The sequence below is a fragment of the Phacochoerus africanus genome, chromosome 3, assembly GCF_016906955.1.
Source record: "Phacochoerus africanus isolate WHEZ1 chromosome 3, ROS_Pafr_v1, whole genome shotgun sequence".
In the NCBI taxonomy this organism is placed as follows: domain Eukaryota; kingdom Metazoa; phylum Chordata; class Mammalia; order Artiodactyla; family Suidae; genus Phacochoerus; species Phacochoerus africanus.
Window position 1 is genome coordinate 201,222,560 of NC_062546.1, and position 13,237 is coordinate 201,235,796.

The 13,237-nt window shown below is 53.4% G+C and overlaps 1 protein-coding gene across 9 annotated transcripts in view; it reads left to right on the forward strand.

The window, feature by feature from the left end:
- AGAP1 (ArfGAP with GTPase domain, ankyrin repeat and PH domain 1) overlaps positions 1 to 13,237 on the forward strand; it is a 566,173-nt gene that overhangs the window by 274,489 nt on the left and 278,447 nt on the right. For all 9 annotated transcript variants that reach the window (XM_047773839.1, XM_047773835.1, XM_047773837.1 and 6 more), the window contains one exon: positions 6,566 to 6,658. In XM_047773839.1, coding sequence (XP_047629795.1) covers positions 6,566 to 6,658 — 93 coding nt within the window. The remainder of the gene's footprint in view (positions 1 to 6,565; positions 6,659 to 13,237) is intronic.

Below are 13,237 nucleotides of genomic sequence, written 5' to 3' on the forward strand. Positions count from 1 at the left end.
CCGGACGCACAGCAGCCCTGACCCGTCAATCACAGGGGGCTTGGCAGCTGAGCCCAGAACTCCGAGCACGGAACTCCAGGCCGAGCTACTGCCAAGTGACCAGAGTTGTTTGACTCCAGACATTGTCCCCTCATGGACTGGGTCTGTGCGTGACAAGGACGTGCTTTCACACCAGGGTTTCTCAGCCTGGTGGCTTTGCACTCCCAGAAATGTGGCAATTTCTGGAGAAGGTCTGAGTTGTCTCAACTGGGGTGGAGCGGGGCGGGCCCGCAGACACCACAGAGCTGCCCACATCCTACCGGGCACATAGCAGAGACGGTCCAGCCCCCGTGTCAGGGTGTCCTGTTTAAACCATTCGTTGCTGACTTAGATGCATACAGGCGTTCAGTGTTTCCTGTCTCGAGTGGCAGGAGGATTCTGCAGGGGTGCCTGGGAGTCTGGTATCTGGCCCGCTGCCCTTATTGGTGGGTGGCGTTCCCGTTGGTGAACAAGGCTGCCAAGGGGGGTAGGACCCACCCTCCAGCCCGCCGCTGCTGTCGCACCAGGTGGTGTTTGTTGCCGAGGTCTGTTGCCAACTGCGTACCCCACGCCACACACACAACTCTTCTTTCCTTTGCTCCTGGCTGTGTGCCCCGTGAGTGCGGGCCAGCGCTGTTTTTGAAGATCCGACAGGCCTAGTGCTCACGTCTGCTGCCAGCGGCTGTTTGGCCTTAGACAAGTTACTTAACCTCTCCGAACTGGAAACAGGTTGCAGGGAGGCCGCTGGGAAGACCCCTGTAGGAGGCCGTCTTTGTGGCCTTGCTTTCGTTTTTATCTCATCCCCCCGGAATGACCTCTGTTGGTGCAGAAGTGGTCACAGGAGGAGTGCCTGTTGTGGCTCAGCAGGTGAAGAAGCTGACATTGGCTCCATGAGGATGCAGGTTTGATCCCTGGCCTCTCTCCGTAGATTAAGGATCTGGTGTTGCTTCAGCCTGCAGTGTGGATCACAGATGCAGCTCGGATCTGGTGTTGCCGTAGCCGTGGCATAGACCAGCCATTGCAGCTCTGATTCCACCCCTAGCCTGAGAATTTCCAAATGCAGTAAAAAGACAAGGAGAAAAAAAAAAAGTAGCTGTAGGGCTGTGTGATAGACTAGGAGGGGCATATCTTAGGTTTCTACAAAACACGGGTGACTGTCTGATATGCTTGCATCTGTTCATGAATGTTTTACTGTGGAGTTTCTTCAGACACACCAGGAATAACCATAGTCACCTTCATAGCACTTCCTGGCTCAGCCAACACCTGTATTACTGCTGTACGCCCAGGTGGGGTCCAGTCGAGAAGGTGTCACCTCACAGAACAGGCTGTGCGCTGACTCACGCTCAGCGGACTGAGAAGCCCATTGGCGAAGATGCGGAGAGAGAGCCGTGATGGGGGCACAAGCAGAGCAGGAGGAGTCGGGGCTCTTGAACGTGGACCAGCGTATCTTCTTTCTGTATCTTTGCTGCTCCTTTTAGGGCGTGACAGGAAGGGGGGACACCTGCGAGGGGTCACATCTAGCGGTCCTATTTAAGGCGGTTTCTGTTTAAGGCAAGAGGTGAGAAGCCAGGGAGTATCTTGAAAACAGGGCTGTTCGGAGTTCCCTCTGGGGTGCAGCAGGATCCGCGGTGTCTCTGCAGCGCCAGGATGCAGGTTCGATCCGCAGTCTGGCACAGAGGGTTAAAGGATGTGCCTTTGCCGCAGCTGCAGCGCAGGTCGAAACTGCGGCTCAGCTCTGATCCCTGGCCTGGTAACTCCCTGTGCCTCGGGGCGGCCGGCCGCAGATAAATGAATACCTTAATCAACGAATGAATTAAGAAGGCTGCTCCACCGCAAGCCCGTCCCCATCCCCACCCTTTGTAAGGGCGGCTCTGGAGTTGGAATGTGCTGGAAAATGAGACGAGCTGAAGGCAGGGGGAATCGAATTCACGGTGACTCCAGTGACACAGGTTTCCTCCTCCTCCTCTGTGGTCCCCACGGCCTGGTTCGTCTTCTGTCGGAAGCAGGAGTGACCACCGTCCGCCAGCATCAAGAGGAAGGGGGCTGGAGGGCACAGGGGCCTCTGCCTGTGGAGAGAAGCGTGGAGCACCGAGGGTTGGGGCCCCCTCTCCGGTGCTGGAGCCGTGCACGTGTCTATGCACTGCATCTGGGCACCAGGCAGAGCGGGCCCCCCCCCCCCCCCCCCGCCATCTGGGCCAGGCGGGGCGGGGCCAGAGCCCCTAAAACCGCATCCTCGTGGTGACTGGACACCCCGTAATGAATGGGGATGATGAACGTCATAATTAACGTGTCTCGTGATCCAGAGGCCCTGCCGTGAAGCCGTGAGGGGTCAGTGCTTGGTCTCTGTGGGGGAGGGAACCGCGTGAGGGTGACCCATTTTAGGAGCTGACTCCAGCCTGGACCGCTGTCATTAGCGGCCGCAGGAATCGGGGTCATGGAAGAAGCCAGATTTCCTGTGGGCTTGCATCAGGGCATTTCGGGAAAAGACGGCCGAAATCCTGTGTATCCATCATGAGTGGGCCAGAGGTGGCAAAGCACGAGGATGGTGACCAGTGACAGTGACGCGTGGGCCTTTTGAGGTGAAGAGCTTAGAAATACCAACTCCACTAGGTGTCAGTGTCATGCAAGGAATGAGAGGAGGCAACTTCCTTTCAACATTGTTACCAACTAAGAAAGCACCTTCTCCTTGTGACTGGAGAATTGCACCTGCTCTTAAATGTGAGATTTCATAGGCTGGCGGTTGTTGGTAATTACTAGCTGAAATTGGTGAAAAGTGTATTTATTGAAAAGTGTGTGACAGGAGGACGGAAGTGCCACATGCAGAACAATTTTCGTGAGTAAAAACCCACGCGGGCTGGGACGACAGCGCCCAGGGGAAGCAGCACAGTCGTCTTTCATCAGTTCCTTGTCAAGAGGACGGAGTCAGTTAAGTTAGACACACCCCATTTCTCAAATACTGTGCTGCTAAATTGTATAAAGTGACCTGTAATATACCACGCTGGACCACCATTCTTCAGCCCCAGATATTTTTGTTTGCATATATACACATTTTTAAGCAAAAATAAATCACACACACCTTTGGCAACATGGCACAGACTTTAAAAATCCCTCCTGGAGTTCTCTTCTGGCACAGCAGGTTAAGGATCCTGTGTCGTCACTGCAGTGGCTTGGGTCACGGATTTGACGCGGGTTGATCCCCGATGCCCGGCCGAGGAACTTCCAAAAAAAAAAAAAAAACCTCCTATAACAGCAAATTATGTGTTATTTATGGCAGGGATGATACTTCACTAATGAAGCTACATTTTATCTAATTTTGCTTCTTTCTTTGGAAAAAAAAGACGATTGTTTTGAGAAAAGAAATATCAGAAGGCCATATCCATTCAATTCCTGGTTCTGTAATCCAGGCTCTTGGGAGGACTGGCTTCGTGCGTAGCCCTCGTTTATTTGCATGTGGTTACAATGTTCTGTTAGGAAATATTTTCAAACATAAAGGAATGTTTTTTAAAAATGCACGTACTCACTATGCAGCTCATCAAATACAAGTCTTTTTCTGCCAGTGCTGCTGTTGCTTCTTCAAGGTCAATAAACCAGTCATAGGTAAACGGGAGCCCTCCAGCCTGCACTCCCCCCTGCCCAGGGATCAGCATACACTTGGGTTTGGTATCTGTTATCTGTATCCGTGTCTTAAGCCCACTCGGGTATGTGTCCATAAACGGTACGTTGCCCTGCGTTGCCTGTTTTCAAGCTTTTCTAATCCGGGTGTGGCTTCCGTGGGATTTTTCATGCCGACACCCCTGTGCGGAGCCAAGCATACCCAGTAACCAAAGCCTGTGAAAAGACCTTGCCCAGCCCCTAGACGCTCTGTGGGAATAAGGCAGCAGAATTGATGGTGTAAACAGACCTGTCTGTCTTTGGTAAGGAGGGGCACTCGGACCCTCTTACGGTGTGTTCCTTTGACACACTCCTCAGTCAGGAAGGGAGAAGCAGGTTTCGGTTTGGTGGTGACAGCTCTCGGCATCGATGGTCCCTGTGCCTGTCAGCCGGCCGCTGGCGGGGTGTCCCTTCATGCCGTCTGTTATCCCGGGTGGGAAAGTTAAACAGGTCTCTAAATAAAGGAGAGAGGAATTAGCTCATCCCGCCTTGCTGTCCTCCGTGTTCGCTGTGTGCGGAGGCTGCACGGTTGCTGTTCTGGCTCGTTCCCAACCTTCTCTGGTGGGTGTGGCAAACCGCTGTTAGGTTTCTCGTTGTGCGTCCTGCTGGACGCCTTGCACACTCAGTCCTGACCCACGCAGCGGGCACCCGGGGCGGCTTCGGATGTGACTTCACAGAGCTGGTCCGGCCGTAGATGCAGCTGTGCTGTGGGCGATGTAATCACAGAGGCGGCAGAAACATCGGGAGACCTTCCTGGGAATGTATCCAGGCTGCAGTGGTCGTACGTCCAGTGGGTTTGTTGAAGTCCCTTGCTGGGTTTCGGTGTTCGGCTGTGCAGGGTAACCTGTTCTCCCAGAAGTCACTGTGGGGCAGAAATAGGGCAAAACCGCTTTTGCTTAACGGGTTGCCGCTGCTGCCCTTGAAATTTTAGTTTTAGGACTCGCCCCACCAAGGTGTCAGAGCCGTAGGGAACTTCTGTTTCACTGTGGCTGCGAAGGCTCGTGCCAGTTTCCATCTCATCCAGCTCGGGGTGAGAGATCAAACACCGAGCTGGGTTCTTAATCCTGCTTCGCGTGGAGTCTGACAACAGAGTGGCTGTGGGGACAGATGTGCTGCCTTGAGGAAGACGTTAATTTTTTTTGATGTTTGTTTTGTTAATGATTCTGGTTAATAGAGAATAATGGAGATGGATTCCCAGATTTAGAAATGGAGAATTCACCAAATTCTGAAAGTCCCGCTGATGATCTCCATTGATTTCAAACAGGTCTAAGTGTCATCCCTGTGGAGCTTAGAATCTCCTTTTGCCAGTAATGACCTCAAGTTCCCGTTTCCCCTCTGAAAGGAGATGGGAGGAAAAACGAATTTAGGGCCGTTACACGGCTCTTCTCCTAGATTATTGGTTACGGAATTAAAGAGTAAGGCGAACTCTGACCTCCGGCTACCATGCATGACAGGGGACTGATAAACCTCTACTTCCTTCCTAGCCCAGAGGTTAAACCTCCTGTTTTCTGTTCTTCTGCCACTTGCTCTTTGTTGCTCGTTTCATTTCCTGTTGCCTCGTTCCAGGCTCTGAGCATCCTGAAGGAAAAAAGTGCAGCTGCACTTAGTAGGTATTTGGTGCCTATATCATTGTCAGGTGTCTATATCATTGTCAGAAAAAGCCTGTCTCGTAACGAGCCCACGTGTGCACGGCAGATCCAGGCTCATAACCTGGGAACTTTTCTTCTGTAGGTCTGATGACATCGCCCCCTTTAATATTAAAAAAGAAAAAAAAAAAATCAGTGGCTCCACCTCACACCCTTTGAAACTGGATTTCATTAGCGTCTCATTGCCACGCCGGACACCACAAAGTCTGTTCAATTCCATATATCATCTCAGATTTGAAAAGCACATGAAAATGTTTCTCCATTTTCAATATTGCGTGAGTAATGTTCCCATTGAAAAGTAATGGAGTGGAGTTGTCACTTGTCAGCATCATTATTAAGGAGGACGAGTCTCAGATCTTTCTCTCATAATAAAATAAATCTGTCAGAAAATCATTGTGCTCACACTTTCTCATGCCACCAAGAGATGGTGACGTCGCGGTGGCGTTCCTTCAGTGTCCCCAAGTCACGGTGTGCCGGGGATCTGGCTTCCCTGGGGCCACCGGCGCCACCCTCCCCCGCCTGTCACCGGCTCCCAGGCGGTGCACCTGCGTCGACAGAACGGCCAGGAAAAGTGTTCAGGAACTTGGCAAAAGCAAGCCCCTCGTTTTTCCCCAAAGTGCTGACGTTCTGCCCCAAAAGATATTTTCAACCTTCCCCCCATTTGTTATCTGTTGTGATACCTTACACCAATTTAACTTTGATTTTGCTCTTTGTAACCATCCAGAAGCAATAAAAAGGGGCATTAATGGCACCTTGGCACGAATCGAGGGTACGCTGCTAAATGGCACAGCCGAGTCGTTAATAGAATTTTTTCATCCTTCAGATGTTAATTAAATATATACATTCGTGTCATAGTTTCCCAAACATACAGTGAGGAGCCCTTTCCTCCTCGGCTGGGCTCACTGTGGCCTCAGAGTGTCTTTTCCGTTGGGCGTTTCTTTCCTGTATGGTCCATTGGTTGCCAGTAATTGAATTTTGAACTCTTCACAAAAGAATAAAAAGATAATTTTGCCGTGGAAAAGTAGGAAGAAAAGTTTAGCAGATTCCCTGTAACGTGCTGGCTCTCGGTGGAGGTGGCCACCTCGGCCACCTGCTCCCGGGATGCGGGTGTGCCCGCAGGTACACGCGCAGCTCATCCAGGGCTTCGAGGCGTGTGTTCGGCCGAAACGGGGCAGATGGGGGCTCACCTGCGCGCGCCCGCGGAGACCCACAGCCCTTCCCCAAATGCTAACTTTATTTTTGCTTCGCAGTCTCGGAAAGGGAGTGACCCAGACAAAGAGAAGAAAGGCCTGGAGAGTCGGGCAGACAGCATTGGGAGCGGCCGAGCCATCCCAATTAAACAGGTACGTGCTCCCCCTTCCTGGTCCGCGGCGCTGGAGACACACCCTGGGTCTCTGCTCGCTGTGATGCCGGCCCGCACGCCGAGGTCTGTTTGATGCGCTCCGTTGATGAATGTAGAAGTCACTCACTTGACATCAATTAGGCGAGGTTCCTGTGTGTATTAAAACAGGATCATTAGAATAAGAAGAGGGAAAATGTAGCAACAGATCTAATGAAGTGCAGTCTGCCCGCCTGCATATGGAGTGTGTTTCGAGGCTGAGCTGGCTTCAAAGGCTGCCTTTGTAGCTCGGCTTTGATTGGGCCGCCGGCCGCCGGTCGACAGGGGTAAATCAGATCGCCACACAAGAGCCCCTTGTGATCACAGGAACAGCCCGACGTGGCCCTAATTTGCTCTCGCGGACGGACATCTGAACACTGTTTCAGGCTGGTTTGTGACAACGAGGCAATTAGTTGTGATAATCATAGCCGGTGTGTCAGCTGTGCGCTCTTGTTTGTAATTTGCTAATGAAGGAATTGTAACTTTGATTAGGTTCAGTTTCATTTAGACCTTATTATATAAAGGAACATTTACAGCTGTAATGTGGGGCCTTAATTAAACTTCCTCATTACACAACAGGACTCGAATGCAGCCATTTGTTTGGGCCTGTGATGCTATAGCCTGGAAGAGGTTTGCATCAGCCCGGAAGCCGGGCACCCCATTACTTTCTGTCTCCGGTAAAGCGGGAATTCACGTCATCTATTTTGCGGTTCCACTTCCCGGGAAAATAAAAATGAGTTCAACCCGGCCGGCCCCGAGGCTTCTGGAAGTGTCATTTTCGGTGCGTTCAAGAAGGCCAGCTGATTCAGAGTGCCTTCTGCTTGCGCGGGGAGGGCCTCTGTGGGCAGGAGAACAGCCCTGCTTTTCGAGAACAGGTCCGTGGCTGATGTGTTCCCCTAGGGGGCGGCTCTTTGCCATCCTCTTCTGCGGGTACCTAGACGGTTTTACGAATTCCCTGGGAAGTCACGTTGGCACTGGCCACCCTGCACAGGGGCTGATGTCTTGACACAGTACAGTTTCATCCACCCGAAACAGTAGGGGGCAGCTCTGGCTGGGGGCCAGGCAGTGTCTGCGTGGAGATGGGAAGAGGGACAGGTCAGGTGGGGTCTCAGCACCACAGGTGGGGCCAGAGCCAGGTGGCCCACGGGGTTTTCACTAGACACGTTCAGGTGCTGGGCGGCCGATGTGGGGGCTGCACGGGGGAAACGTGAAAAGTCCCCTCCCCTCCCCTTTGCTGTCCTGGCTCTTAAACGGCCCCTTGACGGTCAAGGCCACAGACGCAGTGGTGTCATCTTCCTCCCTGCGTTTGTGTGCAAACCTGACTCTCCATGTCAGGTCATTTCAGTGTGTCATTTCCCTTCCGTTGGTGCTGTTACAACCAGAATTGCACAGAGTCGCTCAGCGCTTCTCCCCTCATTTAAAAACTCGGTCCTGGGACATGTCCTCTGGGGAAGAGGGGGACTTCATATCGGACTGCTGGCTTCCCCTGGTCGCCCGTGGGCTACACTGGGCGTGCTGGCATCCCCGGGAGCTGGGCAGCCCCCGTGTCACTGGAGCCTTTGCTCAATTTGTATCCTGCTCCTCTGTGGAGGGACTGGCTCTGCAGGCCCAACTCGTGTGTGCCAGCTGGAGTTGACCGTGACCATGCAGCATAAAAGGGGGATTACCCAGCCCCCCAGCCCTTCCCTTGGGAAGGTTCAACACAATCTAGTCGACTGAATCATGAGCTAATTTCCTAGGGATTGTGGCTCAGGTTCCCCGTCCCTCAGAGCCACCCCGACATGCGGCCCCAGACAGACACCTCCTGGAGGCCACCCTTGGCGGGCCAGGGTCCCCTCGCGGCCAATGTGCCTGGCCTCGGGTTCCTGATCTGTGAAATGGGCTCTGGGCAATATTGCATCCCTAGGAAGACGGGGATGTGGAGATGCCAGAGAGAAACATTAGATTTTGGCCAACCCAGCATTTCCGAGGCGTGGTGCTCAGGACGCCCGAATCGGGACCTCGCTGTGGGTCACACAGACTGGTGTGGATTTGTACACAGCCGTACAGATTTCTCTGTATTTTTATAAAGAGACTGAGACCAGGAGTCCATGAGTGATGACGTCAGCTGGTAGCAATTAGCAAAGGAACGATGTATATGTAGGACTGGGTCATGTTTATGTACGGCTCAGACTGGCACGACAGGGTAAATCCAGTCTCATTTAAAACATGTGGGGGGAGAAAAAGAAAAGAAGTGAAAGGATGGCCGAGGATGGAGCCCAGAGGGGCCGTGCCTGCCGAGGGTTCTAGACACTGTGGACCTGGAACAATGAAGTGACGGCTTATTATTCGTCTTTTTTTTTTTTTTTTTTTTTTTTTTGCTTTTTAGGGCTGCACCTGCGGCATGTGGAGGTTCCCAGGCTAGGGGTCGAATCGGAGCTACAGCTGTCGGCCTATCCCACAGCCGCAGCAACACCAGATCCAAGCCGCATCTCCGACCTACACTGCAGCGCTACGGCAATGCCGGATCCCTGACCCACTGAGCAAGGCCAGGGATCGAACCCACATCCTCATGGATACTAGTCTGATTTGTTTTCACTGCACCACAACGGGAACTCCTCACTCATCCGTATTCTAAGTGCTTTTCATATAGCATCTCGCTGAATCCTTGGCATTGCCACCGTTGAGTAGCTCTGTTACCCTCATTTGGAATCAAGCTTTCCAGACCAGGCGCCTTAGGAAGCCACGGAGCCAGGATTTGGACCCTGGCCTGTGTGCGCTATACTGCCCGTTGGCAAAAAATCCTTCAAAAGGCTTAGGAAGCAAAGCGGTGGGTTTCAAATTAAACATGTGACCCCTGACCTCAGACAGAACTACCTCCTGCCTGTGGAGATGAACCTGCTGAGATGCACCTGCAGCATCCAGCTTCTCCGGGGACCTGCCTCCCGGCTGGTCTGTTCCGGGGTTGGGCGGGGTCCCTTCGTCCCTTTGCCCCGTCCTGACATCCTGCCCTTCCCACCAGCAGCACAGCGTGGTCCTAACACTCAGCCCCGCATTCAGGACTTGATCTGCATGTTGGGACCCCAGCTCCCGGGCCTTGTCCCTAAAGGCAGAGGAATTGTCCCGAACCTCAGTGACCGCCACGGGCTGCTGCCGGTGGTGGCTTTGGGACGGGCCAGTCCTTTTGGTCCTGCGAGGCTCTGTCTCCCCTCCACACAGGAGTCTTGTCAGGGGCTGTTTGGGACACAGGCGAGGCCACCGTCAACACGCTCTGCAACCCGACTCATGCTTTTGCAGATCAGAGGTGTGCCAGTGGACTATTTTAACCATACTGGGCTCCCATTTCATCGCTCATCCGTTGGTTGTGAGAACAGAGGCTTCTTCCCTGGCGTGGGAGCTGCCCTGCACGCCCAGCAGTGAGTCCGCCCCTCCCCTGTCCACACTGAAAGCTTGCTCGTCAGGACAGTGACTTGTGTTCTGCAAAATAACTTCATTTCTCAAGGACCTGGGCCCACCTCCCTTTGCTGCCATTCTCTGAGGTCTTGGCGGAGATTCGGTGTGGAGTTGTTTCCGCTTCCTCCTCCTCCGCCTCCTCCTCTTCCTCCTTCTCCTTTTTCTTCCTCCTCCTTCTTTGACTACTAAGATAAGGTCTCTTCGAGTAAAAATTAAAAAGCAAAGCAAGGAAAATAAAAAGCCAGAGGCCCTGCTCAGCGGCGAGTGGGCTTGTCACGTATTAATTTTTCATTGCTGTGGAGAGTTGTACATACATAATCACTTGATTGCAGTGGGAGTTAGGGAGCTCCTGTGGTGTCATTTGCATAAATCTTGTTAAGTCAATGGCAGTTAATGAAGTACAAATGAGCCCGGAGAAGGTGACATGCAAATCGTGGGTGGCAGATGGGAGGTCTGTTTGGGGGGACGGCAGCTGTGTGCTCTTTTTTCTTTCTTTCCGCTCCGCATTTTTTAATCTCTATATTATGGTCCAGATACCCAGCCTCAGCCTGGCCTCTCCCTTCCCCGGCCGCCCCCTCCCCCCCTGCAGAAAACAGACCCCAGGGCCTCATCTCACACCTCGCAACATCTCTCGAGCACGCTTGCGGTTTTAAAATCTTGGTCAGTCTATCTTCTCCTGCTTACACAATTGAAAATACCTGTAGGTATCTTTTATTTGTGAGAAGGAACAAGAAAACTCTGACGTGTGGTCTGGTGGGATTTCAGAGAGTGAAAAACAGGGAGTTCCCGTTGAGGCTCAGTGGGTTAAGAAGCCAGCTAGCCTCATGAGGGTGCGAGTTTGATTCTTGGCCTCGATCAGTGGGTTGAGGATCCAGCGTTGCCGTGAGTTGTGGTGTAGGTCGAAGAGGAGGCTCAGATCCCAAGTTGCTCTGGTTGTGGCTGTGGCCGGCAGCTGCAGCTCGGATTTTACCCCTAGCCTGGGAACTTCCATGTGCCACGGGTGCGGCCCTAAAAAGGAAAAAAAAAAAAAAAAAAGAGTGAGAATCATTGTCCGCTCTGTGACGCTTCTGTCTGAGGTCTGTTCTGTCCGCTTCAGACAGGCCAGTGGCCTTTATCCGGCCGTGAACCCCCACCCCACGTTCACAGTGGGGCCCTAAGGGGTGGACCTTCCCGGTGAGTCGAGAGGGGAGATTCCAGAAGAGCAGGGGGCCTGCTGCCCCGTCAGTCCCTCTGCAGCAAAGGCCCCTCGCTGTCGTGCAGACCCCCTCCGCAGGGCCACCACAGGCCTGTCTCGGGCACAGTGAGAGAGTCCCTTGCCTGGTGGGTGTTTTTTTTTGTTTCGTTTTGTTTTCTTTTGTTTTTAAAGATTTAAGTGCTAGTGGGGCTCACAGTGAGCTTTAGAGATTTATGGGCAAAACACAGCATCCGCCTGCTTCCGGCTTTCAGATGCTTTTTATATGTTCCGTCCACTGGTTGGTATTTTGAGAGAAGCTGGTCTCCGTTGACGCTGAAGCAGTGCAGCAGCGAGGCGTGTGCTGTGATGGGCACGCTGGTTCGCCCGGTCCAGCCCAGGCACGCTTTCTGGGAACCTGGGCCTGAGGTGCCAGTGGAAGGTCAGCTCCTTAATTCTGTGATACTCCACGGAGACAGCAGGTACCAAGTGTCTTCATGTGACTTTCTTTTTTTTTGTCTCTTTAGGGCCGCACGCACGGCATATGGAGGTTCCCAGGCTAGGCGTCTAATCAGAGCTTTTGCTGTCAGCCTGTGCCAGAGCCACAGCAATGTGGGATCCGAGCCGCGTCCACGACATACACCACAGCTCACGGCAATGCTGGATCCTTAACCCACTGAGCGAGGCCAGGGATCCCACCCACAATCTCATGGTTCCTAGTCAGATTCGTTTCCACGGCTCCACGACGGGAATTTCTCATGTGACTTTTTTAAAGTCTTGATTTTGACCTTGAACCCGGATGTCCTGGCCACCTCTAGGGCAGGCAGCTGGCCAGCAGGAGCAGAACCTTTTCTGCAGCCACCTGCAGCCACGGGAACGCCCTTCCCAGGAGGTCAGAGGCGAGTGGTCCGGGTGGCACTCTGCCTGGCTCCACCATCGCCCGTGAGCTGTTTTGAAGCCGTGTGGGGTTTTGATTCTCAGTTGAGTAGGAAGCGGCAATTGTCGATTAAGGGAAAGGGCCTCTTGGAGTTAATCGCCTTGGCCGGCCTGCGGCAGGCTGCTGACCTGCCTTGTCTGGTACCTGGGATCAACACGAGGGGCCGGGTTGTGTGGCGTCTGCAAAGTAAAGGCCACCTGATGCCGCCCTTGACACCTCTGGGAAGTTTGACCCCATTCGCGGCCCGTTGGTGGGTCACCCAGCATCCTCTGCTTTCATGGAGGAAACAAGATTGGAGGGCAGGGCGGTCCTGTTGTGACTCGGGAAGCGAACCCAACTCATCCATAAGGATGCGGGTTCAATCCCTGGCCTCGCTCAGTGGGTTAAGGATCTGGTGCAGTTGCAGCTTGGATTCCAAGTTGCTATGGTTGTGCTGTAGGCCCGCAGCTGCAGCTCCGATTCGACCCCTAGGCCGGGAACCTCCGTATGCTGTGAGTGTGGCCCTAAAAAAAAAAAAAGATTGGAGGCGGGGCAAAGCTTTAGAGAGATGGGGAGGGAAGGAAAGGATGGGGTGCCCTGTCCCCAGGATGTGGGGAGCCCATTGGGGGGCCATGAGCACCAACGCCCTGGGAACACGCTGCTCAGCGGGTGGCACATTGGCCCTGCCCAGCCCTGCAGCACAGCCAGCTCCTCAGAAGCAGGTAATCGACTGACGGGGACCCGGTGCCCTGAAAGCTAATTCGCCTCACTCGGGTGAACAGTGCCCTGAAAGCTTTGCATCCAGCCTGGCTCACGACGGACTCAGCCAATCACGGCTGTTAATGTAACGGGGCAGGCGGGTGCATCACAGGCTTTTAGTTTAACTCCTCAAATAGCACGGTGTCATTGGGAAACTGGCCTGGGATAGCTGGATGCCGACTGGAACTTAAGAGTCGTCCGTATTTGATCAGTCCGTCCGTCTGCCCCGCCACCCTGAGCAGTGTAGGCGGAGGGCCATGTGGTCT